Consider the following 27,864-nt stretch of genomic DNA (forward strand, 5'->3'; position numbering starts at 1 on the left):
GATGGATTGTAGTGCTTTTAGCTAGACTGACTGGAAAATCCTGTTGCCATAAAAAAGGAAAAGTTATTGAAAGATCTGTTTGCCTGAAAAGTTCTTTACTTTTTCTCAGTAATGCAGTTGAGCTAATAAAAGGTACTACTTCCATCTACAAACTATGTTTTTCTTATGGGTAGGCCATTTATAAAAATAGCTTAGCTTTGTTAGGAGACTTTTACATACTATTGCAAAAAACTACTGTATATCTAACTGCACCTTTTTTTTCTGAGTGTTCCTTTACGTTTTGCTCTCAGAGGATGTGAAACTAAATCAGTCTTAGTTTCCTGATCATTGAAAGGAAGAAATAACTTTACTGAGAAAACTACTTTTTCTCTTAGAAATAACTCGCAAATGAAAAATTACTGACACATCATTAAGAGAGAACTATAGGAAAAGGCATTATATTTAGGGATTTGGAGTTGTTTGAGCAGGTTAGATATATTTAAACCTGGTTTTCAGGAGCTCTATTCTGTATATGTTCTTTATTTCCTGTAATTTTTTAACCCATTGGTCAATTATAGTCAAGTTTGGCAGAAAGGAGGCATCTCACTGATACTAAGTTCTCACAGGTTTTATGACAGCAGGCAGTCAGGAGGACTAGGATTAGTACCCCACTGAGGGAATGACTACATCATTATCTAACAACTTGTTAAATGCCAGAAAATCTACATGTGGCAATGGGATGCAATATTCTTCATTTCTGGTGCACCTGAAATTGTTCAAATTGCTTTTACAAATTCTGTTTAATCATCTTTACAGAGAGTGTGACTTAAAAATAAATTTTGCTTGAGGCCTTTCATGTAAGTAACAAAAACTATGTACATTTTTTTTCTTTGAATGGGATTGCCACAATTTTCCATTTTTCAATTACATTGATCAGTTTCAACATAGAGACTCAGCTTAAATTTTACTTAAAATATGGTAACCCTTCCACAGTATATCTACAACTGTGTCAAGAAACACTGTTCTTTTTCCTTCAGGACTTGGTATTTTGTCATTTTTTTCTCTATAACTGGATATACCTTGTGTCTGTTTTAGAAAAGGTCCCTGTTTAGCCCCTTTGGTTATATATTTTAAAGTCCAGGAATGCTCTGGTCTGAGGCAGCCAACATATCTGACCTAGAGACAAAGCAGAAAAACTGAAAAAACCCTCTGATCTCTAAGGTAAAGAGAGTCCATGGGATCTCAATTGCCTTGAAAACCAGTGAGCAGCCTGTCTATTGACATTTTCAAAGCCCTCCAGCTCCCAAGACCCCCAGTGTACCTGGATAAAGCATATCCACGTGCAAAAAACTTGCCACCCAGCTGTGAGATAAACTTAAGCAAAATGAAGGAAGGAATACATAGTCTTTGCAGCAAAACAATGAATGAAATTCCGATTCTACCAGGACTGAGTTAAAGCAGGGGTTTTTTTCTGTCTATCTCTGTTCAACTCTGATTAAGACAAGTCAACCCTAAACAGAGCATATGGTAGCTGGTATTGCTGTCTTCTAAGAGAAAGCAATCTTTTTCATGCATTTGCAATCAGGAGGGATAAAGATTTGACCAATTATATTTTCTTGGCTTAGTTGATTAAATGTTGGCCTTCTACACACTTTTCTATCATTCCTTTCTAGATTAGAATTTTCTATTCAACTCCTTATATGCATTTTTTATACTTCAGTATTATTATTGCATTAAGTTCAAATGCAGACAAAATAATCTTTTTGAGGCAATATGGTTCAAACCAAACCTCCAATAAAGGCATCCTGATTAAAGATATCTATCTTTTTTCCCAGCTTGTTAATTGATTTAATGGAGCTTAAGAGAAAGCAGTTCTGTGCATCTCAAGCTCCTCTTTGAATTGTCCATTATATTTAGAAGATTAAAAAAGAGAAACAGAAAGGAAAAATACACTATCTATCCACTCTTTCATTCATCCAACTGCTTTTCCACTTTCTAACTATTTTAAAAAGGAGTTTAGCTTTCAGCTTCTTCAATGTTCTGAAATGTTAAATGCTGCGTAAGTTTGTTTTCCAGCTGGAAAGAGGATGAGAGGTTTTAAAACTGTAGCAGCAATACAGCCAATGTTTTAAGGCAGTCTGTAAAAGAGAGATAGCCAGTCTAATTTCAAAACCCTGAGAACTCCTGATAATTCAGGTAAGTACCCAAAGCCTAGGCCATCTGACCAGTCTCTACTTCTTGAAGGTTTTACTCTTTGAACTGTTCTGCTAAACAAATTTTCCCTATGTATGCTTTTTGGAAAAAAACACCCACAGCTTATTACAGAAGGTAATGTGGAATTAGTGCTGTACCATAACAGCAGTTGCTTAGAGACTGTTCTGTCTTATTAACTGAATAAATTAGCTGAATAAATAAACTGCAATTTGCGAAAGTATTTAACAATCACTATTTCAGTTTTCTGCCCTGGAGTAACTAAATATCTTCATTCCCATTTCTGTGTGTGTACACTGGAGTTCTATATTTGTTAATCCTATACAGTATTTTAAAAATAATGTTTTGGGGAGAAGGGATAATTAATTCTGAATTCTTTGTTTAGCAGGCATTTTAAATATTGAAGTTGCCCATTATGCCAATGAGAATGCAGATTTAAACATATGTACTTTAAAACTGTAGCAGAAAATGAATCCTAAGAGAAATTGAAAAAATCCAATCAGCACTGATATCCTATTGGTATCATATGATTAGCCATATTTTGTGTTAGTGCATGGAAAAGTGGCACGAGTTAGACTTCATGTTTGCTTGACAATGAATGAAGCACCTCTCATGTTTTTCTAAACATCACTTTAAGTGATTAAGAAAGAGGAGAAAGTTTTGCTAATAATCACAAAAAATTGTCCAGTCTGCTTGCTCACAGGTTATTCACTACTGCAGCACTGCTTTTCCACTGTCTTTAGAGCCTCCAGTCACCTCCTCCAGCTGGTGATCTGCTGGTTCTGGAAACCATTTTCACTACTATGCATTTGTACTGAAACTCCACTTGCCATCACCAATCAATATGTAGCTGACCTTGTATGTCATCTGTGTGACAGTTCAATTGCTACTTACAGCTTTGCCCAATGAAGGCTACCTCTTATATCAACCAAAGACAGTAAGATTTCACCTGATCCCCAAAAGAAAAAGGAGATTGTTTTAGAATAGTGCTGGAAAGAGTGCTGCTCTTCTCAGGACAGTGCTCGATTCCCCTGATAGCAAGGGAGAGTAATTGTGCTTGAGAGAAAGAAAAAGAGGAGACAGTGGAGTTTCACAAAGGCAACCTGAGTTACATTTGTGTGAATTATTAGGTGAAATATATTGATTGGGGTGTTTTGTTGTTTAAAACACACAGTTAGGATGCAGAACAGCCTGAAGAGTTTCTCTCATTTGAGAAAGGGAAGGCCATGAATAGAATAAATTGTGGATGAAAGCAGGGAGGAAAAAAATGTATTTGAAACTATCGGGGGTGACTGGGGGCTAAAACAAAGTTTGAAGCAAAGAACTAGGTGGTGGGAAAACATAAAACATGCCTTAGAAGAAACGGAAAGCTGTGGTTTGGATACAAATTTTTTGTGTTATTTCTGATTTGCACTTGGTTTGATCAAGATCAGAAACTGAAGTTGTGAATACTTCCATGGAAAGTTTATTGTGTGCTCTGAAACAGGCAAGGAATTCCTTCTACTATTCCAACTCTCCCTCTTTGTCTCTCCTCCCTTCTTCTGTCCCCCATGTACTCCAACCCAAACCTGAGCAAGAACAAAGTTCTCAAGAGAATGTGCTTTATCTATACCCTCTGTGTTTGCTTTAGTTGATACAGTAGCAACAACATCCAGGAAAACAGTTATTTAAAAATCAGTGGTGGTTTGTTAACGGAGTTATTTTACATCTCTTGTGCAGCTCCGGATGAGAAACACTATTATCTTGTTACTTGCTAGGTTAACAGTTACTCTTCTTATATTGAATTAAAAGCCCATTGGTTCAAAGGCTCTCTCTATAAATTTATTAGGTGGCTTAAATGAAGTCTTACTGATTATACTGGATAATTCCAACTTAGCTGAACTTGAAATATCCACACTGAAATTATGTTTAGTGTTTTTAAGTACGTTTCAGTTTGCATCTAATTTGATTTGTAACTACTCAAAGACCTACTCAATATTATATGCAAGCAATATCAAACACTTTACCTAACACACAAAATTTAGACATTGTTAGACAATGTACATTCCACATTTTAAAGTGGTAAAAAAGAGCTTTTATAATCAATGAGAATTACGTAGATTTCTTAGGTAAATGTGTGACAGGACCCTGAAAGGGCTGTATGTGTATGTGCTAGAATATTTACAATGCCAGCTATAGAGGTACACATCTATATATAACAGAAAGATATAAAAAGAAAGCTAAGGAGGATGCACAATCCCTTTCTAATTCTGAACTCTGCCTTCGTCACTGCTTTGCAATGTGAACTGGGACAAGCCAGTTGTAAAACCATTAGAATTTGCCTTCTAAAGGAAAACTACTGGCAAGGATGCTGGAGTGGGATCAGGTGCAATGGCTCAGTGATCTTATGTTGTGAGTAGCAACTTGTAATACAGGTGTAAGAAGCCCATGACCCACATTCAGACCACTGCACCAGAGCCCAAGCAGGCAGAAGTAGAAAAATACTGAAAGACCTTTTATTAGAGCCCTGGTTTACGGTGAAACATGAGGACGATGCTCAGTTGTAAGGGTGAGACATAGAGAGCTGGCTCCAGGAAAGTTATCAGCAGGTCATAAAAATGAAGATGAAGTTTCTGGAAATAATTTAGTAGAGTGTCAGCCAGACAGCCCTCAAGACAGAATTTGCTTGAGAGTACCACTTTGGCTAATATTGGTAGCTGCAGGGAAAAGAGATGAATAAATGGCAAGAGAGTTGTAAAGAGTGGAAAAAACCCTGAGAAGGGCAAATGGTGACAGCAAAAACAGCCTCAATAGCAAATCATGTGGAGCAAAGAGAAGGCAATCTGGCAGGAGTAGACAATGTGTATTAGTAAAAACAGCTAGAGTAAAAGTAATGCATCAGACTTTAAACATCCAGTTGGCAGAGACACTAAATAATGGCATGGCATTGGAGTAACAGAGTCCCTTTACAACTAGGAGGCAAATCATCCTCAGCATTTTTACATCCTGAAAACTCTTATTCTATAGAATAAGAAACATGGAGAAGAAGCAGCTATGTAAATAATAAGAAACCAGGGGAGATAGCTACAGCCTTCTGCTGTCTGCATTTACTACTGTTGCTCTGTTTGCTCTCTGAATGCCATCCCTGAGGCCTTAAATACTTTTGCTTGTGCTTCCACTCCAGGATTGGACATGAACTAAAAGCAAAGGGGCCTGATGACAGCAGGGCACTCAGGAACTGCCATTAGCATGTGTACATGAGCCCAATCAGACATAGGATGCAGTGCTTTACATAATTTTAATATTCTTTTTCAAAACAATTTCAGTTCATCTGCATGCTCAGCTTAAAATTTATTTAACTATTAGTAGCACTTAATTAAATTTGATATATATATAATTAAATTGCTCACTTAGTGAATTAAACATAGGCTGAGGTTTATTTCCATAAAAAATATATTCCTGTAGTTTATTCAGAAAGTTCTTCAAGTTATTTTTAGACTATATCTTAATCTCTACCTTTCTGAATAAACTTATATATATTGGTTTTATATCATAGGAGGACCCCTAAACTCCTTGTAACTACAATTCATTTTAAGGTAATATGTTATAAATATAGTCTGGTGGCATAGGAAATATGTGTTTACATATATGGCAACAGTAGAAAAAGAGAGACCATCTCAGAGTACCTAATGCAATATATGCACTTAGTACTTAGCAAAGATATAAACAGAGTTTTACACAACATTCTTCTCACACAGACATCCTGGATATGTGTTTGCATGTATGTGTCATAATATATGTAAATATGTGTGTATGTATATGTATGTGTGTACATATGCTCTCCCACACATATATTTATATGTGAGTATGGCCATACCTGTTATGTCTACAGATGTACGTATTTGTACATTAAATAAAAAAAATCAAAGTGTAACTAATTAATGTATCCCATTAGAAGTATATTTGAAAGTAGATTTAGTTATCTTATTTAGAGGTTGATACAACTCACATGAGAGTGTGTGCTTGTATAACCTAAGTTATAATCTCCAAGCAAAGAGGTGAGAGTAAAGAAGATTCTGCTCCAAGTCCCAATTATGTTCTTTGGAAATGAAATGTCCTGATGTTCTATATTCTGCAAGGACACATGATCTGTATCTATTTTCAGTGAACATCTTCTCACATGGTGGCCTAAAAATAGGCCAGCCATGAACTTTAAATAATGGCTCAGGAAGGGTATTAACCTCTTTCTCACATTCCAAGTTTGTCCCATTTCTGCAAGTATCAATATTATGAAGAGCATATCTGGTGTTAGAGAATGACAAAGCAAGCTACATATACTCCATTTCTGCTTCTCTACGGATGTCTTTACCTCCTAATTCTTTTCAAGGTCTGTTATACAAATTAAGATGTCCAAACACAATACTGACAGCATTTCTCTTCCTGTAAGTAGGGGATCTGTTTTCTGCCAGGTGTTAAAAATCATGAACTATTTCGTTTCCAGCCCTGCAGGGTAGGAGATGTTCTACTCTTGGTGAAATATGGATGTTTGTGAAAACTCCTATTTTCATACATACACTTTATTCAATGTGTGGCTATGATTGGTACATCGAGTTGCTGGATTTTTGTTTTGGAGCCTGTGGATATCTGTATTAACTGCATTTCCGAAATCATCTGTTACAACTCCCATAGCATAATGCCAGTTTTTCATATGTTTCTCAGTAATTCTGCTCTTTCCTTACTTTTTTAGTAGACACAGATACACCGTTGCTTCCTAATTTACAATTTTGTAAAAGAAAAATCCTCACTATGAAGTAACTTAAATTTTTAATATATGTAAGGGATATTCACGAGATCACAAAAATGATAGTTTTCAGTTGCACAGTGATCTAATGATGGCCATTAAGGCTAAAGTGAAAACTCCTTAATTACAAAGAATGTATATTTTCTTTAAATTGATATATTTACCACACAGGTAGTTATTTTATCCACAAAATATTTCAGTTATCTAGCAAGGCATCATCCATTGCTTCAGTGAGTGTACAAACATGCAAGGATCAGCTCATAAACTTGCAGCTGTTCATATTTGAGGGGAGGTCATTTGTATCCTTTCAACCAACCACAGAATTTTTTTGCTTTTCACAAGGGAAGGAAAAGAAAAATGGATTTATTGAGAAGAAAATTAACATAGACTCCACAGAACAAACTAGGAGATTAAAATCCTTTTCAGGGAACTCCTTGCCCATCAGCGCTCTACTCCTACCAAGGCTGGCTTGAGATCCAGGGCTGCTGCTGAGCCAGGGTTGTGCAAAGGTATTGTGAAAGAGATGGTGGGGACAGATAAAAATATTGCCTTGAACTCAGTCCAGGAGCTACCAGGAAGCCTGTACCTGTACTCACAGTGTCGGACTCCACATTTTGCTCCAAGTTTTAATTTCACTCATCTCTGGGACCTCATTAATCACTAGAAGTATCACATATTAAGTTCTTTCAGTGTTAGACACTTATCTTTAAATGGAACAAGTGTAATTCAACACCTTGTGCATCCATACCTATGCTAGATTGCATTATCTGTCCATTTATAATAATTTCAAAAATTTTAATTAAATTTCCATTTCCATTTAATCCCGTAAAAAATTATTCATCAAAAGAGATTAGTTTTTCAACAGATTATTTTGGAGCTGTAGAGGGGCCTCCAGGTTTTTTAGGTACCAAAAAAGAAATGGAGTATTTAAAATTTCACTTACTGGCAATAAAATTTCTGGAGAAAAGATTTTAGGTATTTGCTTATTACATCTTCTAGGTAAAACTAACAATACAAAAGTACAGATTAGGCAGAGTTTTGTGCAGGTTTCAAAGTAATGTACAACTTTTATTTGCTCAAGTAGCACTAGGATAAAAGTAAAACAATGATTTAGCATTGCCTTGAGGTGCAAAATTTAACTTGGATTGTCTTCCACAGCTTTAACTAGGTTAACCTTCCTAAATCATTGGTGTATCTATGGGAAATTGGGTTCATAAATGTGCATTCAGAACAGACCTTGTGCTCTGGTGTTTTTTGCTCTCCTTGTCTTTGCCTTTGAGATCACATGCTTTTAAAAGGCAACTACAGATTTATGCATGGGAAATGCTGTGTAGCCTTCTGTGTGCTGTTACTACCATAATGTGCAACTGAGTGCATAAAAATAGGCACATGCATTTGCTTCTGCATCACACAGTTCATGGCATATTTATCTCCTCTTGCTGGAGGTGAGTCACAACTCTAATCTTTGTTTGTGGTGACTTTCATGGACAGTGGCACATTTGAAGGATGTCCCCGCAACACAGAACCCTTTGTATTACATGCCTCCCACAGCATTTTTACTGGTTCCAAGCAAATGTGCTTCAAAAGCCTTTAGCCTGCTTTCAGAATTTAAATTCCACAGTGAAAACTCAAGGAAAAGATGTTCACTCTCACCCACCTCCATTAATGAGATTTACGGGAAAGGGGTGTGGGCATGTCCATACTGTGCATCCCTGTCTTGTCTGAAATATGTTTTCTACTGAGTCCCAGGTGCATCCTGCCCTCTGCTTTCCCCTTTCCCCTTCCCCCTTCCCATTATGCAATGCCATGACTTTTCATTGCAGAAGTCGATGAAGAAGAAATGGAGAACCCTGGTAGGTACCAGGGTGCCAGACCCTGCATCTCCTAATCTTGACTTAAGAGAGACAAATGTAATTTCCATCTCTGCATCAAGAATTTTAATTTACTTATTTTTCATTTATCTTCAGTTATTTTCTAAGGAGTTCAGAGGAACATATTTTAAATTCTGCTGTTTTATTGTAATGGATTCATAGCCACAATTCAGGGATTAGGGCCAAAGATCATTAGGTTTTATCTAAATAAACCAAAATTTTCCACATCCTACCAAAAAGGACACTGTCAAGCCAAAGCAAACATGGTATTAAAAGAACGTGTTTATGTAAGAAGAACTAACTCAGGAGTTATCTGAAGTATATTACTATTATTATTTTGAACCTCCTAAAAATCAGCAATGCTATCTCTAATTGCAGTATCATATTCCAATCTGATAGAAATGAATGTGTTGTGGTAGGCACTAATTTATAGCAACCTCTCTTGGCTTTCACCAGAAACTGCATGGAGATTAAAAAAAAGTGCTTGACTCTTTCCATCCACTGCCCCAAGCACCACCTCAGTATCAAGCAGCTGAGCAATTCTTTGGTCTGTTAAAAACTGAGACATGACAGACACTTGGAAGCATGATCTTGGGCATAATAAGGCAATGGGTGAATTTTGTCTCTGCAGGACAGCAGCTATTCTCTCATTGCACTGCATCTGGTGCCCACAAAAACCTTTCTGATTCTGCTCTTCAGATGTCTGAACACCACTTCCAACATGAGCAGGCACAGACTGGATTTACTTTTCTGTAACAGGATTTTACCTCTCTCACAGCATCCACCTTGCACCTAAATCGTTTGGAACTTTTATCGAAATACTCGCCTTTCTTTCATATGAAAGACAACTACTGCACTAAGAATTGGGCATTTATTTGAATTAGTATATTTGAAGAACTCATGAAAGAACTGTCATGTCTGAAATATTTATTAAAAAATTACAACAAAGGAATCTTGTAGGTGCAGTAACATGACTATTCAAAATCATAACTAATGAGAAGTACTGGTGTATTATTATCTGTATAATCAGAAGCAATTAGATCTGGAACTTGTCAAAGCATGTCTCAGCTCAGGATGGATTTGCTAATAAAGCATGTCAAACACAGAAAGGACTGTGATCGAAGTATCTTGAGCATGTGGAACAGCAATGGAAGTGGCTGACAATTCCGGCGCAGCATGTGCGCTGTGAATGTGCACACATCAAAGGGCAAACACACTCCCCAGGGCTCAGCAAATCAAACCACATTGTCTTAGGTCCCTGGGAAACAGCCATCAGTGAGCACACCATTTGTTACCATGTCACACCTGTGGCAGAAAATCACCTTAGAACACAATAATCCAATCACCGGGTGATTGTCTGCCCATTTCCACATTAAAATGGCCATTTGCTACTCTTTGCTAGTATTTTCAATTTTTAAGACTTCATTAATTATAGTTCCTTCTGCGAACTTTTCTTTCAGCCTTGTATACTTGGACTGCAATTTAGTCATAATTTACACAGATATTTGAAAACCACCAATTTTCTTTTACAGCATTAGTCAAATAAATCATACTGTGGTATATCAGCATTTATACTGCAAGACTGACATGCTGCATAATTCACTCGTGATTTGGTATTCCAGAATATGAACTAGTTTTATACTTTATCTGTGCCTCTGAGAAGAACAAACAAACAAATAAACAAACAAAACCCCCCCTTTAATTCACTAGTTAAAGATAAGAAGATAATTAAGTGACTTCCAAAGTGACTACATCTATAATGATACATTTTTCTTAGTTCCTCTACGCTTCATACTAAACATCACTGCCTATTAAAATGCAGAAAAGTACAGTGGATTGCAACAAATTAGTTACTTGTCTTTTTTGAGATAAATTTATGGACAGAAGTTGTTATGGAATCAAAATCTCCAAATTAATGTATTTCTATAATACTCAGTTGTGTTTTAAAATTTTTTTCCACCATTATTTTAGTGTTTGAAAGTCCATAGCACAAAATCATAATGACTACACTACTAAGAAAGTTCAAAGAATGCTGTAATCTAATCACACCCCATTTTGGCCTTATATTATTATTCCAGAGATGCTTCATCTTTCATGCACAGGACTATAGTATAATCTAAGTAAAAATACATTACTTTGTGATTTCTAAAGAAAAATACTAAATAAAAAGAAGAATATTAAAAAGGAGATTATTTTTAATAGGGAGAAGGAAATAAGGAAAAGGTCAACAATTAGGAAAGAACAGCAAAGTTACCAAATGGATAATTTTAAAACGGATTTTTTTCACACAAAATAATTTCTCGACAAAAATACCTAATTTGTCTACAAGTACCAAACCATCTGGTTTGGGTCCAATTTTCACTCAGATACAATATAAATTATAAACCCAGTAATGGAAGCTTTCCTCCACTTTATTGTGAGAGCACTTTCCTTACAAGAATGTCACAAAATGCCACTCTTGATGCAACACTAAGTACTGTGCAAGATGCTTCTCAGAACCTTACACCTGACTCATTAGGCTGTAATAGGTACCACAATGTGCCTACATTCACTGTCCCTATGGGAACAGCAAAGGTCAAGGACTTCACACAGGTCTGCTCAGTTCCAGAAACAGCACCGTGTAAAGGTGGAGAAACTTCTTAAAGAGACACTGCAAAAAGCTTCTTACGGTCTGGTTGGAAGTTACTGGTGGGGAGCAATATTAAGTGATACACGAAAATAAATACATGAAATAATGTATTTGTTACCACTTAGAGTTATTTTTTACCTTTATAATTTAAAACAAAAAGTAAACTCAATGGTTGGCAGTGGTTAAATTGGCAGTGGCAAATTAAAGTTAGGAATTATTTGCATTATTATAGCATCAGTATTCTTGCTGCAGTCCTAGTCCTTTCACCTCTAAAAGGCTACAGTAGACCCAGGGGGAAAAAAAACTGAAAATGGCAAGAAGAATGATCTAGCTTCCATGCATGAAAGAATTAACTGGAATATGTCTATTTACCACAAAAAAAAAAAAAAAAAAAAAAAAAAAAAAAAAAAAAAAAAAAAAAAAAAGTTTAAGGATGTTATCATGTAACTCTATAAACTGTAACTGGCATGCAAAGAGTCAGTAAAAATTGACTGTACTATATCATTTTTGCTACAAGAATTAATGGCCATTGAAACAAAAAAACCATTTGGAGTTGTGTTCAATCCCAAAAGAAGGTGGTAGTTTCTCATGCAGGAGGGGTCAGGTCTATGCTCTTTGACAAAAGATGTTGTGGTTGCAGAGAGTACCTCGAATAAAGAATGCAAATAAGTAACTGGAAGAGATGTGTATTAAGAATTACCCAGTAGACAAATCACATCAGTCTCAGAGCATCCCTCGACCTGAAAATATTGTGAATCTAAGAGAGTCATTTAGGGACACACCATAATTTCCCTGTTCCTGTTCTTCCATTGGCATCCGCCCACAGCCACTGCTGGCGAGAGTGATAGCTTAGACTAAGGCCAGAGCTGAGTCACTTTGACTTATTAGTTACAAGAAGTAACCAGCAATGTATATGTATTTCAACTTTCATAATTCAGGTGTTCATTTGGAATGTACTTCTCTTAGGTGCATGTGGGTTTTGTTGTGTTTGAATTTTTTAACTTCTTTTCTGTAGTGTCTCCATTTCATGTCATGGCAGTTACAAAGATCACTTGAGGGATTAAGGCCTTCTGAGGCCAATGGATATTCAAGCCTTGTAGGTCGTAAGAACTACAAATTAAAAAATGTGAAGTTTAATATCTCTGTCTGCTGAAGAACTAGAGATGGATGATATTTATATAAGGGAAACATGCTAATTATTTCTAATCACTACCTCAAGAAATGAGGGAGAGAGACAGTTAATTGCAAATGCTATTTAAGACAGAATTTATTTCACATGTCAGCTGCTGTTAGAAGATGCAACCTTTTTTCTAAGCTAGTCAGCTAGGTTTTCTTAACCGTGAGAGCATGTGTGTGTAGGTGGTGTGTGCAGAGAGCCTGATTAATTATCTTAGACTTGTTGCAGAACTTGTATGGAGCTACAGATAGGTTTGATGAATCCAGCCCTGTATGGCCTGTAAGAAGCATTTTACCAAAACTGTAACTGCTAAGAGTCTCTTGATTATCTTGTTCTTGAGAAGACTGGACACTTACTATCAGATAAGTCTAACTGTGGAAAAGGGGATATGCTTTCAGTTCAAGTGAAATTTCTGAATTTAATGAAAAACCTTTATCCCTTATTTTGTTAGAGAGCATGTGTCCTTACAAGCAGTTATGCACATAACCGTTTGCAATTTATGGTTAATTCAGTTTGAGTGTGTAGAGCTAAGAGTATCCCATTACTATTAGTGGACTAATATGCCCAAATTGTGCAATTAACTAAACAGGGGAGAATGTAGAGCTTTTCAGTCTCATAAATGTTGCCTTAGTGCCCAGTCATCGAATGCAATCTTTGTTAATACCAGATTATCCTTGAAGGACACAGACCAGCCACTAGTTGCTTTACTCAGGTTTGAAACACTTAGAGCGTTGTACAGTTTAAAAAGTTTCAGGATTCCTTTTTCCCTTTTTTTTAAATGAAGCCTTAGTAAATTTTCCCACGATAAACATGACTCTATTTCTATTATCCAACCAAGCTAGGCACTCATGCACATGCATCAGATCTTTTCTCAGATTTCCTCAGATTTTAATCATCCAATCTGCTATGAATGTTTGATACATAATGTTCAGAAGCTCATTAAAATGGATATCCATCCTCTTTTACAAAGAAAATCTTAACCTCTGCTGTCAAGGCAGATGATTGTCCTGCTCTGCGCTGGTGTGATCTCACCTTGAGTCCTGTGTGCAGTTTTGGGTGCCACAGTATAAAAATGACTTTAAACTATTAGAGGGAGGGTCACAAGGATCGTGAAGGGCCTTGAGGGGAAGCTGAATGAGGAGCAGCTGAGGTCACTTGGTCTGTTCAGCCTGGACAAGAGGAGACTGAGGGGACACCTCACTGCAGTCACAACTTCCTTGTGAGAGGAAGAGGAGGAGCAGGCACTGATCTCTGCTCTGTGTGACCACTGACAGGACCCGAGGGAATGGCCTGAAGCTGTGTCTGGGGAGGGTTAGAAAAAGGTTGGCTATTAGAAAAAATTTTCACCCAGAGGGTGGTTGGGCACTGGAACAGGCTCCCCAGGTCAGTGGTCACAGCACCAGCCTGACAGAGCTCAAGAAGCATTTGCACAATGCTCTCAGGCACAAGGTGGGACTCTTGGGGATGGTGCTGTGCAGGGCCAGGAGTTGGACTTGATGACCCTGATGGGTCCCTTCCAACTCAAGCATATCCTGTGATTCTATGATTCTGTAAGCATATACAGCTTTATTACTAGCATTTATCATGTAAGAATTATTTTTACACCAGATTTTTGCTGCTAATTCTATGTACTTTAGCTATTTTTAATGGTTGAATGACCATATTTATATCATGCATAATTACTTTCCTGCTAAAAAAATCCCCCAAATTTTAAAACGTGGACCAAAAAGAAGGTCATCACTCTTAAAGAAAGCATAGCTGTGGAAAATTTCAGCCCATACAGAAAATCTGAATGGCTGAGAACAAGAAGTAGTGAAAACCCTGCAATTTTTTTTATAACATTACACCATGCCATAATTATGCAGCAGTTAGTATGGTTTCTTTTGTTCTGCTTACTCCAAGTGAAGAAATAATGGTTTCAGATTAATATCTTTGTCAGAAGCTACTTTCATCAAGCTAAGTCTGTCCTGTGGAGACTGTGAATGTTTACTCTATGCTAAATTCTAAGTATAATCAAATATAGGATTAATTAAAAACTTAAGAAATGCAGTAAATATTTATTCTTCAGTGATGCAGCCAGGGTATCTGTACTATTTCCAATTACAGCCTTGTGCAGTTATTGGTATGTAAGATCGTAAAGCCCATCCAATGTATGAACAGCTGTGTTCCAGCTTTAAAAGGCTCCAATTTATTATCCATTATTGACATCAAAAAGCCACTACCTGCACTACTAAACTGCACATACTGAAGCGGTAGCTGAAACAGAATTTGAAACTATTAACTAAGCAAGATACCTAAGAGATGTTTTCAGGCCACAGTGCATAAGCTGCCATGAAAATTTGGACAGATTCATTAAGAAACCTATTCTGGCACTGCCAGTGGCCAGTTCTTACTTTTTCTCTTTCTGTTTTTGACCTTTTTCTGGAACACCACTGTGTTGTCAGCAGGGCAGTATGCAATCTGATGATAGCTAATTTTTTTGTTATGTAATTGAACAAAAAAGACCTGCTAAGTACAGCAGAACCATAGCAAAATCAGAAGCCACTCCTTCCATGAAATTCTGTTCTTCTTTCATTTTTTTAGGGGCTCATTAATTTTTGAAATTTTCCATGCTTGATCTCTCACCAGAAGTGCTTTTTGTTTTTTATGGTTGACCAAATTTGCCTTTCTGCTTCTAAGCTGTAAGAAAAAAAGGAGGGGAAGGAGACAGGGCTAGGGGAGGGAGGGTGGAAGGAATGAAACAAAAAATGGAAGGCAGAAAAAGCGGAAAACACATGTAATTAGGGTGCCACAATTGCAAATTGCTGTTAGTAAATATTATTTTGCAATGGAAGGGTATAAGACTTTACTTTTGGAGAAATGCTTTACTTAGGAGTGGAAACAGATGAAACTGTTTCTGATGTCAGTGACTGATATGTCTGTACATGCTTCTGTTCTCTTAACAAAACACAAGCTCCATACTGGCCAAGATTCATGTTTTGACTGTCTCTGTAGTCTAGGGAAAATTCCCACATTTCTGTCCCACAAGGCAGATTTTTGTAGTACATTTTCCTCTTGACATTTCAAAAGCTATTGAGGGGAGCCACAGTGTAAACAGACAGTAGCAATGCAGCAGCCAGGGCCCTCTACCTGCATTCCAAAACACAAACTCAAAATGTAAAGGAAGGCCTCAGACTACACCTGTGTGAGGGGGATTAAGTAGGTCCAGGATCTGGAACTCAGTCATGGGCTATTAAATTGTTGGAACAATCATGGTTTGGCCTGATTTGGACCTGAAGCATCTAGCAAAGACCCAGCAATTTTGGGCAGCACTCAGCATTGCCACTAGGCAGTTTGTAGGAGGAATACTGCTATGGGACTTTCATAACAGAGATGTGGATAAACTCTGACTTGCCAAGGCTTTGTTTCTTTATGACTACATATGGAACTGGACTGATTTCAGCAATGGATTGTATGACATGTTTTCCCTTCCCTGCAAAGCACAGGATTCAGTAGTACAGACAATCCACCACATACCTATTCTCTCTTTATGCCTCAAAACTTGACATAAAAACTGACCAACCTTCACCTATCTTTCCACAAGTACAGACATCATGCTCTGTTGGACGTTAAATATACATTATACACAGCCACACATATGTACACAAAATCATCACCACTCCTCAGAAAACAGAAGATATTAAAAGGCATTACTTGGTAGCACTGAAAGTTACACAGATTTCATCACATACCAGACTGCTCCACCCTTACTTTTCCTGTTTCTTTTCTCTTTCCCCTGCTTACGCTCTTTTCTCTCTGAGTCTTTCAACTTGCTTCTTCTCTGGGTTCTGTTCCTCCCCTTTCAGTTGAGAATATCAGCCAACATCTTTGAGCAGGTCAGGCATAAGCACAACCCAACAGAAGACAGTCCCATTAAGCAGCTACTTCTGCTACTGCAAGATGAACACTGCCCTCTTCCCACATTAGCAAAGAAAATTCCAACTGCTTCCACACATCACATCACATAACATAGCACAGCATAACCCCTAAAACTGGAATACAGACTACAGTTTCAACAAAAAAGAGATTTTTTTAATGGTTTGTATATATAATATTCCAGCTCCCTCATCTCAAGTAAAGACCATCTTTACCAACGGTGCTACTTTACAAAATGAAACAAAGCAACTTTCCCTTTATGGTGACTTTCAGTGGTTTTATCTGTATAGATGTATGGCTAGCAAGTAGAGAGAGTAGAAAAAGAATTTCACCCAGGAACACTCAGCCAACTCCCTGTTTTAAAAAGTGGAAGAAAGCCAGGAGTTTTAGTCAACAATAAGGGTGGGGTTCTACTCTTTGACACAATTTTACCCTTTGACATCCTTGTGTGGCTGTGATTGACAGACTGTTCCAGAATAGAGTGTAGATCTGCTTATTTCTTTGTGTCAGCCTAGTATAGATTTAATTATCCTGGTCGTTCATTGTCTGTAGTAAAGAAGATGAAACTTTATATAATGGAAAGAGTATTTCAACACAGAAAGAGCAAAGACAAGAAACAGTTGCATACCATGAATAGCTATTCAAATATTTTAATCTTACCTCCCTGAGAGGATCATTGAGCTCATTCAAAATATTTTCTTCATCAAAGATCTTGCCTTGGTAGCGATGCTCATAGTAATCGTGGATCTTCTGGCGCATTTCAGCAGGTAACTTGTGGAATGACATGTACTGTTCCACTTGTTTGTACTGTCAGGATAAAAGAAAAAAAGAAGAAGAATCAGAAAAAAGCCTCAAGTTTTTGCTATGTAAAAGGACCTACAAAATACAAATTCATTCATGTGTCCGCTAAAGCCTTACATATTTTATAAAGATAACATTTTTTTTCACATGTCAGAAAACCCTCACAGAAATATTAATATTATTCACATGACAGCATATATCTATAAATTACAGAAACTACCTTTAGCAGCAATGCTAGTATCCACATGAATATATAAGTTTTAGAAGCCAAACCCTCATACTTCTCATACATTTCCTAAATTCCCAGCTGTACAGGAGCTGCAAAAATACACCATCACAATTTTTAGCTCGTGCAGTAGACAGGAAAGCTGTACACAGTGTTTAGTCTGTAGCACTACATTTGGGGAGAGCTGAAGGTGTGAAATTTTAGAAACTGGCTATGCTGTATTGCTAAGCAACATATTAATGTTGTGTATGTTTTTGAAGTTAAAACCTGTGGAGATAATGAAATAGAAAACATTCCTCAGGAGGGATGAAGAAAAGAGAGAGGTAAAGTAGAAAAATAGGTGTGGGATCAGGAAATAGAAACTGAGGGAAGAAAAAGATACCAGGACCCAGGAGACTAAGAAGACCTCACTTCATTTACCCTGTACATTTGGTTTCTTTGTTTTTACTAGTCCTTTGTCCTATATTCTGGGGGTTTGGTTCTTTTATTATTCTTTTGTTTGTTTGTTTGTTTGTTTGTTTGGGGGTTTTGGTGGTTTTTGTTGTTTTGTTTTGTTTTGTTTTGGTCCCCTTTTTCAGAAGCCTTTTTGGGTAGCTTAATTTTTAGAAAATAAAGTCCTGAATCAACATACTCGTAGTAGTATTGTACTAAACTACATGATAATCTGAGACCCACAAAATTGACAAGCTGTCTAAAGTGCTAAAGGACAAATCCACCAGAATAGGATTTTTGCACCTCAGAGGTCCCATCATTGTCCCCTCAGCTGAAAAGAATAAGACACTGAGGCAGAGAAGGATAAATCCCCATCTCAGGCTGAAAGGTGAGTTGAAACTTGGCAGAAACTTCATTCATATATGTAAACACTTTAATTCTTTTTTATTAGTTATTTCATGCTTAATTAGAGAATTTAAACTGTTTTCAATGGAAAAGCTAATGAAATCCTAATTAGGATTGGCACCTCTGTAGAACAGTTAAGCAAATGTATAATGTGAACTCTTTGTGAACTGCAGCACATATCCTTTAACTTATATAGCTAAAGACTGTTCTATCTTCTGGAATTGAAATTAGCTTTTGTTTTGCAAAGTGACAAAGATTAGACGAGGCCATTTGTACCATATACATTCCAAAAACAAGAGGAAAGTAATTTTGCATGGAACTATTTAACAGTGTATGATGAATATGTTAGAGTGATTTAACCTCTGCACAGTCATTTTGCCCCTCTGCAGTAACAATTATTCACCCACATCCTTTAGATGTGTGATTTAAATTTGCATGCTTGCCATTGGTTTCTGTTCTGATATGAAGAAATTTATCCACAAATTGTGGGTTAGAATCAAACATCACTATGGCCCCTAGGACAGAGGCTGCTCCCTCTACACAATCTTACTCACACACAAATGTGCTTAAGTAACACTATTAACGAATAATCCTTGGTAATAAAAGAAATACATTCATTCTGATGTATATTGCAAGCAAGCTGAAAAAGACTTTCATACCAGAATGACCTTGAAACAGAAAATCCGAGCTACAAGGAAATTGCTTGGGCAGCAATTTCCACTCTGCCTTTCATTAGTGCTGTTACTTGAATGGGGGCTTTCTCCTGCAACAGCAAGCTCTTTTCTTTAACAAGATTTATGCTTACACATGACAATTTTAGGGAAAAAATAAAACTAGTAGGAATGTACTGCTTATCACTGGCATGTCTCAAAGGTTTTTCAAATTAGTAATACATAGATTAATAGGCACAGCTGAATATTAGCATCCTTTTTTAAAAAAAATCTATGAAGAAGTTAAAAATCTTCCATGATTCCCAGAAGTTTTTAACCATCTAATATAATATCAAGGCCCCTTTCCTTATCTAAATATCTGAGCCTCTCTGTGGATAGTATATTATCACTAGCTCTTTAATCAATATTTTCCTAATATTTCTCAGTGTGTGATTTTGGCCCATTTTCTGTATCATTCACCATTCTACTACTTCTTGACATCCTGTTCACACTTTTGTTACCTCAAAACTTTTATCTTGCCTTCTTATTCAGGAACTGATATCTTTCATTAACTCAGCACAAGAAATAATTACTTCTTCAATTCCTCAGAAAAGCAAGTTCATATTGTCAGTCTGCTACATGTTACTGGCAATACTGTGGGTATTCCAAATTAGCTGCCGCTGTGGTGTGTCACATGCCAGTTGCAAAAAAAAAAAATTTGCTGAAATGAAGATACAAAGAGAGCATGGCTAATATGGTCTTGTTAATTTTATGTAATAAACCAGGAATTTGTCTAAATTAATTTTGAAGAGTATTGTCATTGTGGTTACCACAGATATCAATACCAGTTAGAGATAAAGGTAATTTTCACTTTTATGGAATTATACTGCATTTTATTCCTGGGACTTTTTTAACTCATTACAAAAACTCAAATAGCTTAAGAGAACTGAAGTATTTTCTGGAAAAGATAAAAGATGTAAAAAAGATTTTAAAACTTTCATTAGTGTTTTGAATCCCTTGAAAATATGATAATTCAGTAGCTTCTTGATTTTTCTAAATATAATTTTAGATCTGAAGAGGATAAAATTTTCAGTAAAGTTAAATTTTGCTAAAAATGATCTTTTAATCATATTTAAAATGGCTGTAACCAATCCTGAGCTACCCACATTTGAACCTGTGTTTTCATAAGTGAGAAAAAAAAATTCTTTCTAGTAACACTTCTCATTACACTGTATCCTCTATCTTTTCCCCTCTAAACCTAACATTTTGGTTTACTTGGTGTTTTGTTTTGGGGTGGGATTTTTGCTACTTTTTTTTTTTGTTTGTTTTTTTCCTTGTTTGTTTTGGTTTATTCAGAAAATAGATGTCTTAATCCCACTTTCATAAAAACACCTCTGTTACTTATTACATTTGAAAAACTTCCAGAGCCACAGTAACTCCTCTTACGATTGACTTTCATTTTTTTTTCTTTTATTTCTGAGTTTTTGAATGTCATATGAGAAGCACCAGACTACATTCAAACTGAAAAGACTCTGCTAATCCCCTGCTTGTTAATTTATAATTGCCTTTCCATCCTTGCTCCTGCAGCTAGCACTTGATTTTCCAGGAAGGACTATTTAGTAAGGGACTCCACATGTGCACATCTAAAGCGATGTGCCATATCAGTTACAAACACATATTCCTGATCTCCTCAATACCATTGAATGGAGTGAATATACTGACCATTCAACAACTTATGTTTTTTAATGAATACTGAAATTTTTTCCTAAAATGAATGTGTATATTAATGTGATTTATAAATTGTACTGCCATAATTTCAGTAATTTATATCTGTTTTATATTCATCACTGAAATGAAAATGCCCATACATGCTACAAAATTGCTGAAATATGTAACAGCTAAGTGCATTTCAAAGCTTCAAAGTAACATTCCACATATTTTAATGCAAAACACCAGCCAGTAATAACTGAATCTTGTTGTTTCTGACATAATCTTATTCATGGGCTCTTTGTATGTAGCAAACTTCTGCTAATGGGCTCCTCCAGCAAAAGGTGAAGAGTATGACATTAATTATATGGGGTCTGTAATAGAATTCGCTAGGAAAGTACAGTTATCCTTAAAAAAAATGGGTATGGAAAAAGGCAAAGAAGAGGAAGGATGTATTGTGCATAAAAATTTACAACTGTGGCTGGGAAAATATTTTAACATTAATATAATGTTAAATCACAATACAGAAAAAACTGCAATGAAACCAGTAAAACAGAAACCTGAATGTTGATCTTTCACAAGACATTTTAGTATATATGTTGAGCCTACCAGATCCTTTCTTCATAAAGTTTCGTAACTAACTAGTTGACCTTTTTAGCTGAAAAATTTCTTGGAGTCATAATAATCTTTACAGCTCAGCATTCTGCCCTTGATATAATACATGACATAAAGATTTGAAAGACATGAATAATATCAGTTAAAAAACACTGAGGAGTAGAAAGATAAGAGAGCGAATTTGATCAAGATGAAGCCTTTTTAAGTAATAAACATACTGTTTCAAGAAGTTCAGAGGTCTTATATATAGTTCTGAACCCTATTTTAAATTTTGGTCTAAATATATTCAGAGGCAGTTTAAATCAACTAATGTTAGTACTAAATTATCCAGCAGTTTCAAAAGATTCTGCCTCTTGGTGTATCTCTCTGAAGTGTTTATAGTGAATTGTGTCTCTTCCCAGCATCATGCAGGTACTGATTGAGTTTTTTGTTCAGACCACAGCATTTTTGTTCAGAACTGGCCCTCTTTCATCTGTTCTAGTCTGAGTTCTTTTTTATCCAACTGCAATTACTAGAATAGCACATAATATTTTACAGGAAGTATCATCAATTTGTAGCTCATACTGATTTCTCTCCCATCTATTGGAAAACCAAGACACATTGAAAATGTTATTTGCAGCCATTTTATGAGCAGCTTCAGCACTCAGATTTCTCATTTTCTCCTTGCCATTTACAATTGCTGAGCTCTTCATCTCCCAGTTTGTGACAGGAGCTTCTACTAGTACCTGAGTCCTTAGATTTTAAGTTTCTGAATTTCATCTTATGACCATTATTCATCTTGTAAAACTCAGTTCATTCTATTTTCATCTTTCTGTAATATTAGCATCTGAAGCTTTAGACCATCCTAAATGATTGTTTAACACAAGCCTAATGGCAATATCATGCCTTTAGGTACCTTTCTACTGCACAATCACAAATCAGGCTAGGTTGGAAAAGACCTCTGGGATCATCAAGTCCAACCTCTCACTGAACACCACAATGTCAACCAGACCATGGCACTGAGTGCCACATCCTTAAACTAACTCCTCCAGGAGGGACAATGACTCCAGTACCTCCTTGGGCACCAGCCCATTCCAATGTTTAATCACCTTTTCTATGAAGAAATTTCTCCTAAAGTCCAATCTGACACTCTCCAGGCCAAGGTTGAGACTATGTCCTCTCACTCCAGCTTGGTATCTCAAAAACTTCCAATTGGGCCAAAATAACCAAACTGGGGTGTAGACTGGCAGTAGCACATATGATAGCAAAGAAAACCAGATTTGCTTATGAGAGAAGAATGAGGCCTATATAATCTAAAGGAAATCAGTTTTGTGTAGGTGACATGCTATGATCGACGCAGCAAATATCTACACAGAAGAGATGCCAGAAACATCCTGTACATCCTAATACATAAATGATTTCCATATTTGTGAATTTTCATCAACTACTACATTCAAAAAATCTAGCAAATCTAAAAGCAGCAAACTTGACTATCACCAAAACTGAACTTAGAACAGAATCTTTTAGAATGATAAAGACTGTTCCCTTTCTCTTGAAAACTGTAACTAGCAACAAAAATTGGGTACCTTAGTTCAGTTTTCTCTGAGTCCCTAATTTAAAACAAATAATAAACTCTATTGTCTCTAATAAAGAAAGGGAGATTACCAACGGGTTATCAACCTCATTCAAAAATTCATTTATTTAAATGAATTTTTCTATTGCAATACATGTAAATGGTCCAATAGATCCAACTGGACTTTCAGGTTCCATTATTTACCCTTAAAAATTTTTTAGCCTTAAAGGAACAAATTTAATCAATTTGGCTATCAAATGAAGAAAGCGAATGTTTGGAAAGGCAGGGAGCTACTGATGAATCTTTAGTTACCAAATGCCAGGTTGAAGATTTTTATAGACTCACAGAATTGTTTAGGTTGGAAAGGGACCCTAAAGATTGTCTAGTTCCAGCCCCTTCTGCCATGTATTTGAGATTTCTAATGGAAAAAAAGCACGTGTGTGGTCTGTATTGAAGGGCAATAAATGAGGCTGTTCCTGGGCTGAAGTATGGGAAAGGCAGTTGGTATGCCAACACATCAATTAATAACAGCTGACAAAATGCACCAAACTACAGAATGGTCTGATGTATGAAGGACTACATTCTAATAAAAAAAAATGATTATAGAATTTCTGCCTTAAAAAGTTTTTAATACTGAATAAACCCAGGAATCAGGTGACTTACAGTTACCAAGCATTTCAAAAACCAGCTGATCTTAACAGGTTTTTAAGCAAGCATTGAATAAAAGGGACAGCCCAAATAATTCTGTAGTATTCAAATATCTTTTTAGTGGTAGATTGCTTGTATAAACACAGTTTAAAACATTATAAACAATTTTCCAGTATTTTTTAATCCCTATGACAGCTTTACACCTCAGAAATTATTGATATTGAAGTCCTTTTTCTCTGTGCTGTTGTGCTGTAAGGCCTTGAAACAAACTGAAGTAACTGAGGAGCTTTGACTTGCCTCGTCCTTTGCTTTGCTGAGCTCAAGGTTTTATTTTCTGATTACAGATTTTTATTTATTTTCCAGTGAAGAAAAGGGAGAAAATCTTTCTGAAGTAGTTCAGAAGGACTGGGGGGAGGATGGGGGAAGAGGCTCAGGGAGTTGTTTCAAAGCATATAAATACTCAGTTTAACAATTTGCATATTCATAGTTTTAGGCCCCTCATTTCTCTGCAGGAGGTACCAGACAGATGAATTTTGAGGAAAAGAGGGAAGGTTCAACAGGGATTCCATGACACAGAACTGGAGGAATGGCATCTGCAACAGCTCTATAGCCAAATCTAGTGTAATATTGAAGCTACCCAAAACAAAATGCAAAAAGTTATAAGGTAAAATTATGGTGGGGTGTTCCTGCAGGTTGGGGTTTTTGTTGTTTTTGGTTTTGTGGGGGTTTTGTTTGCTTTGTTTTTGTTTGGTTTGGTTTTGGTGTGGTTTTTTTTTTTTTAATGGACAAATAACTTTCAGTTATTTTTTTTCATGGAAAATTTTGCTTTGTGGAAACTGTGCTTGTTATTAAAAATATCTGTGTCCCTCTCAAGCAGAACAAATGCTCAGCTCTGGAGATAGCATGAGCTGTATGGCCAGGGACACCACCGAACGATGACCACACATTTGCAAATTGCACAAGGGGAGAAGCTTTGCCATTTTAAAGACGTGAGAGGTTTTCTGCCTCTTTCTCAAAGTGATTCAAATGCATGGTGGACTTGGAAAGTGAACAATCAGGGAATTACGCAAACTAATAAATATTCAGGAAACTTCAACTTCTAGTTGAACATTAAACACATAAAAATTATGTTCTGGTTTACAACTGACAGTAATGTCTACTACATTTACATTTGGCATTCAGCTTAGTGTTGACTTTTCACTCAAATAATGTAGAGGAAGAAATTTTTAAAAAAAACAAGCTGAAGTTTCATCTGACCAAAAATTCACAGGCAATTAATTTTTAAGCGTCATATCTATATTTCATTTGTTGAAATTTCTTTCTGCACAGAAGGATAACTGCAAATGCAATGAATGACTACTGAAAAATTATAAAGGAGAACAGTTTTTCTCCACATGAAAAAGTAATATCACCTGTTAAAAACAATCATTCAGCAAAATATACTTTTTAAGACTAAAGGAATAAGATTTGCAAGATACTGTACAAAGATCCCAGAATGAAATAATTTCCATTTAAAGATACTATCCTGAAATAAAACATTGTGTACTTTAAGAGCAGATACTTTGCTAAGACACTTTATTAGCTGTTTTAGTTAAACTCTATTCTATTATGCAGTGCTATTAAAATGGTAAATTCAAATTACATTATTCCCACCCAAAAGAATGTGTCGTTTTATATGGCACATATCCCCCTTTGTATGCTATCTTTCTCATATAAAATAATGAGTTAATTTTCTTTTTCACTCAATCATTTGAAAAATTAGATACTACGTTGTTTGCAATCTTTAAGAATTATCTCAGCCCAGTATTCAATAGTGCCAACTCCCTAGCTGAGTGCACAGTTGGATGTCTGAATATCACATGACATTGCTTCAGTTTGCTAAATGAATAATCTAATCTGTATAAGTAAAAATAAGGTCTAGAAAAAAAAGAAATCCCTGAGGCTTCTCCCAGGAAGAATTTGAGTAATATTAGACAACCACAGACACCAGACTATACTTTCCTCTGTTTGTAGGAACTTCCAATCTAACATCGTAAGTGGGTTCTATGTTAAAATAATAAGAAGACATTAAGCTGCAGATTAATGGGAGAGGAATGAGAACTGTATAGCTTATATTTGTTAATGGCTATTTAACAAATTTTCAATTTTTCTTTTCACATTTATTCTGAGAACCTGGTATTTTGCTCTTCTTTAACTCCTTAACATGTCATTAGCTACAGGCATTACTCCTGACACACAGTGGTGTAAATGAGGTAAAACTGGTATTCCTGGTCAAAAAAAGATGAGCAACTCATATTTCCAGCCCTGCAAGTGTTTGACTGGGGGAATCTGGGCAGGGCATGTAGGCACTGCAGGATATTGTTAGATGCTTCCTCTCTGTCTGATACTGCAAACCATGCTGTTTGATGAGCCTGTCATCTGGATGATATAAAGTCTCCAAAGTTATTATCTGTTCTCTGCAGTCATTGTCAGCCTGACAGTCCAAACCAACTGTTTGTGTGCCTTGACTTGCAGTTAAAGAACCACACAGTAATAGACTGGGTCTGCTGCTCTCTATTAGCTGTGCTGATGAGACTAGCCAGGAGCTCAGCTACCAGCAGCCAGAATAAAGTGGAGAAAATAATCACTGATCATCTTTCTTCTACCATAAGGGAATCCTGCCTCACTAACGAGGATTCCTTAGTACTGCAAGGACCTCATGTTATGTAAACACAAGGACCTACTGCCTTTGGGTTAGGATCTGAATGTTTTTTAGATTACTGGGGGATAGACAGGAGAGAAAGGCCATGAACACCTTCCCAAGCTAGAAAGATTTCTGGATAAATATTCCTTAAGTGTTTAAGCTCAATGTCTGTTCAATTTCACCTGCCATTTAAACACATTTAAACAAATTTAAATTAGCAATAGCTGCTAATATGCATTTCCTATTTAGAGTGCTCATTCTCTTCCACAGAACAGTTTTTTCACCTGTACTGGAGTGGATTTGTTCTTTCTGTCCTAATATTAAAAATTATCTCTTTAGGCTACTGCTCCATATGTGCTAGGGGGCTTCAGCCAGTTTTCAGGCATTTGGCCATAGGGGCTCTTGCTCTCCAATGGAAATTCAATCAGGAATCAGGAAACACTGCTGTGCCCCATGTACAAGAGTTACTCTAAATCTGGTGTTTGTATATTTCATCGTTTTATACTCCTTTTCATCCTTTCTTTGACTGGTATTATTAGGAAAGAAAGGAAAGTTTTGCATTTTGAAATATCTCCATGCTTCAAATGGGGACAAGACTCCAATTCTTGTCCCTCTCTTGCATGTTTCCCCAACCACACTGGAAAAACAAGCTATTTCCATTTCAGAAACACCTCTTGTTTAGGTGTGGGTCCTCTGGCATACAATGGCTATTTTATGAGCCAGCTGAATTTTTTACCAAGGCACCAAAGGACACTCTCTAACCAAATACTTGGTCAGACCTGAAGTTAGCACTAACTTTAACTCACAGGATGAACTCAGAGGATGACTACCTGTGATGATAACTGAAAAATGAGTAAGCCCAGATGGCTCTTAAATGACAGAGATATGGCTGTGTTGAGAAAAGACACCAAGCAGTGCACATGCCAGTCAAATATTTGGTTATCTTATCTCGGTAGTGGCAAAGTAATAGCTCACCTGTCTATCCCACAGTCACTGAAAGCTGAATTTTTTAGGGCCCAAGAGATATTTCTACAATCTGCCTTCTTTACTGCTACTTTACTTAACATTCAGATATTTGCACATAAAGAAAAAATAGTTTATAATCAAACACAGATCAAAATAAAATTTAAGTAGGCCTACTGAATGGTATGTTAATGGTAAGTTAATTTTTATAGTTATTTATCATGAGACGGAACTGAAGTGATTTGTTTAGCCTAAAAGCTATCATCTGTTTACCAACCATTTTTCACTAATTACCCCCCAAAGAGTACTGTTGCTTACAAGAATGCTTTAAAATGTCATTTTACTTACAAGCAGTAATTAAACATTTCCTTTCAATTGCCACAAAATACACAATCTCTTATTATTGTTTCTTTCAATTAGTGTAATTGAGAAATTAATTAAGTTATGGGGAGATTTCTGAATAGGATTTGTTTCCTTAGACTGTTCTTTATCTTTCACAAATTTGCTTTTTACTGCTTTAAAAAGGGGAGTGAAGCAGCATGAAAACCAGGATCAGTTCCTCTCTTCACAGAGGCAATGACAGGACTCTGATTTAATGAAGCAACAATTGGAGCCCCAAG

The 27,864-nt window shown here is 36.3% G+C and overlaps 1 protein-coding gene across 1 annotated transcript in view; it reads right to left on the reverse strand.

Annotated features, from left to right (window-relative positions):
* Positions 1–27,864, reverse strand: part of HCN1 (hyperpolarization activated cyclic nucleotide gated potassium channel 1) — a 162,704-nt gene that overhangs the window by 24,878 nt on the left and 109,962 nt on the right. Inside the window, exon 4 of the mRNA XM_066181128.1 lies at positions 17,223–17,369. Within this exon, the coding sequence (XP_066037225.1) occupies positions 17,223–17,369 (147 nt within the window). The remainder of the gene's footprint in view (positions 1–17,222; positions 17,370–27,864) is intronic.

The sequence above is a fragment of the Chamaea fasciata genome, unplaced genomic scaffold (genome assembly GCF_029207755.1).
Source record: "Chamaea fasciata isolate MVZ Bird 193981 ecotype frontalis unplaced genomic scaffold, bChaFas1.0.hap1 SCAF_4, whole genome shotgun sequence".
NCBI lineage: Eukaryota > Metazoa > Chordata > Aves > Passeriformes > Sylviidae > Chamaea > Chamaea fasciata.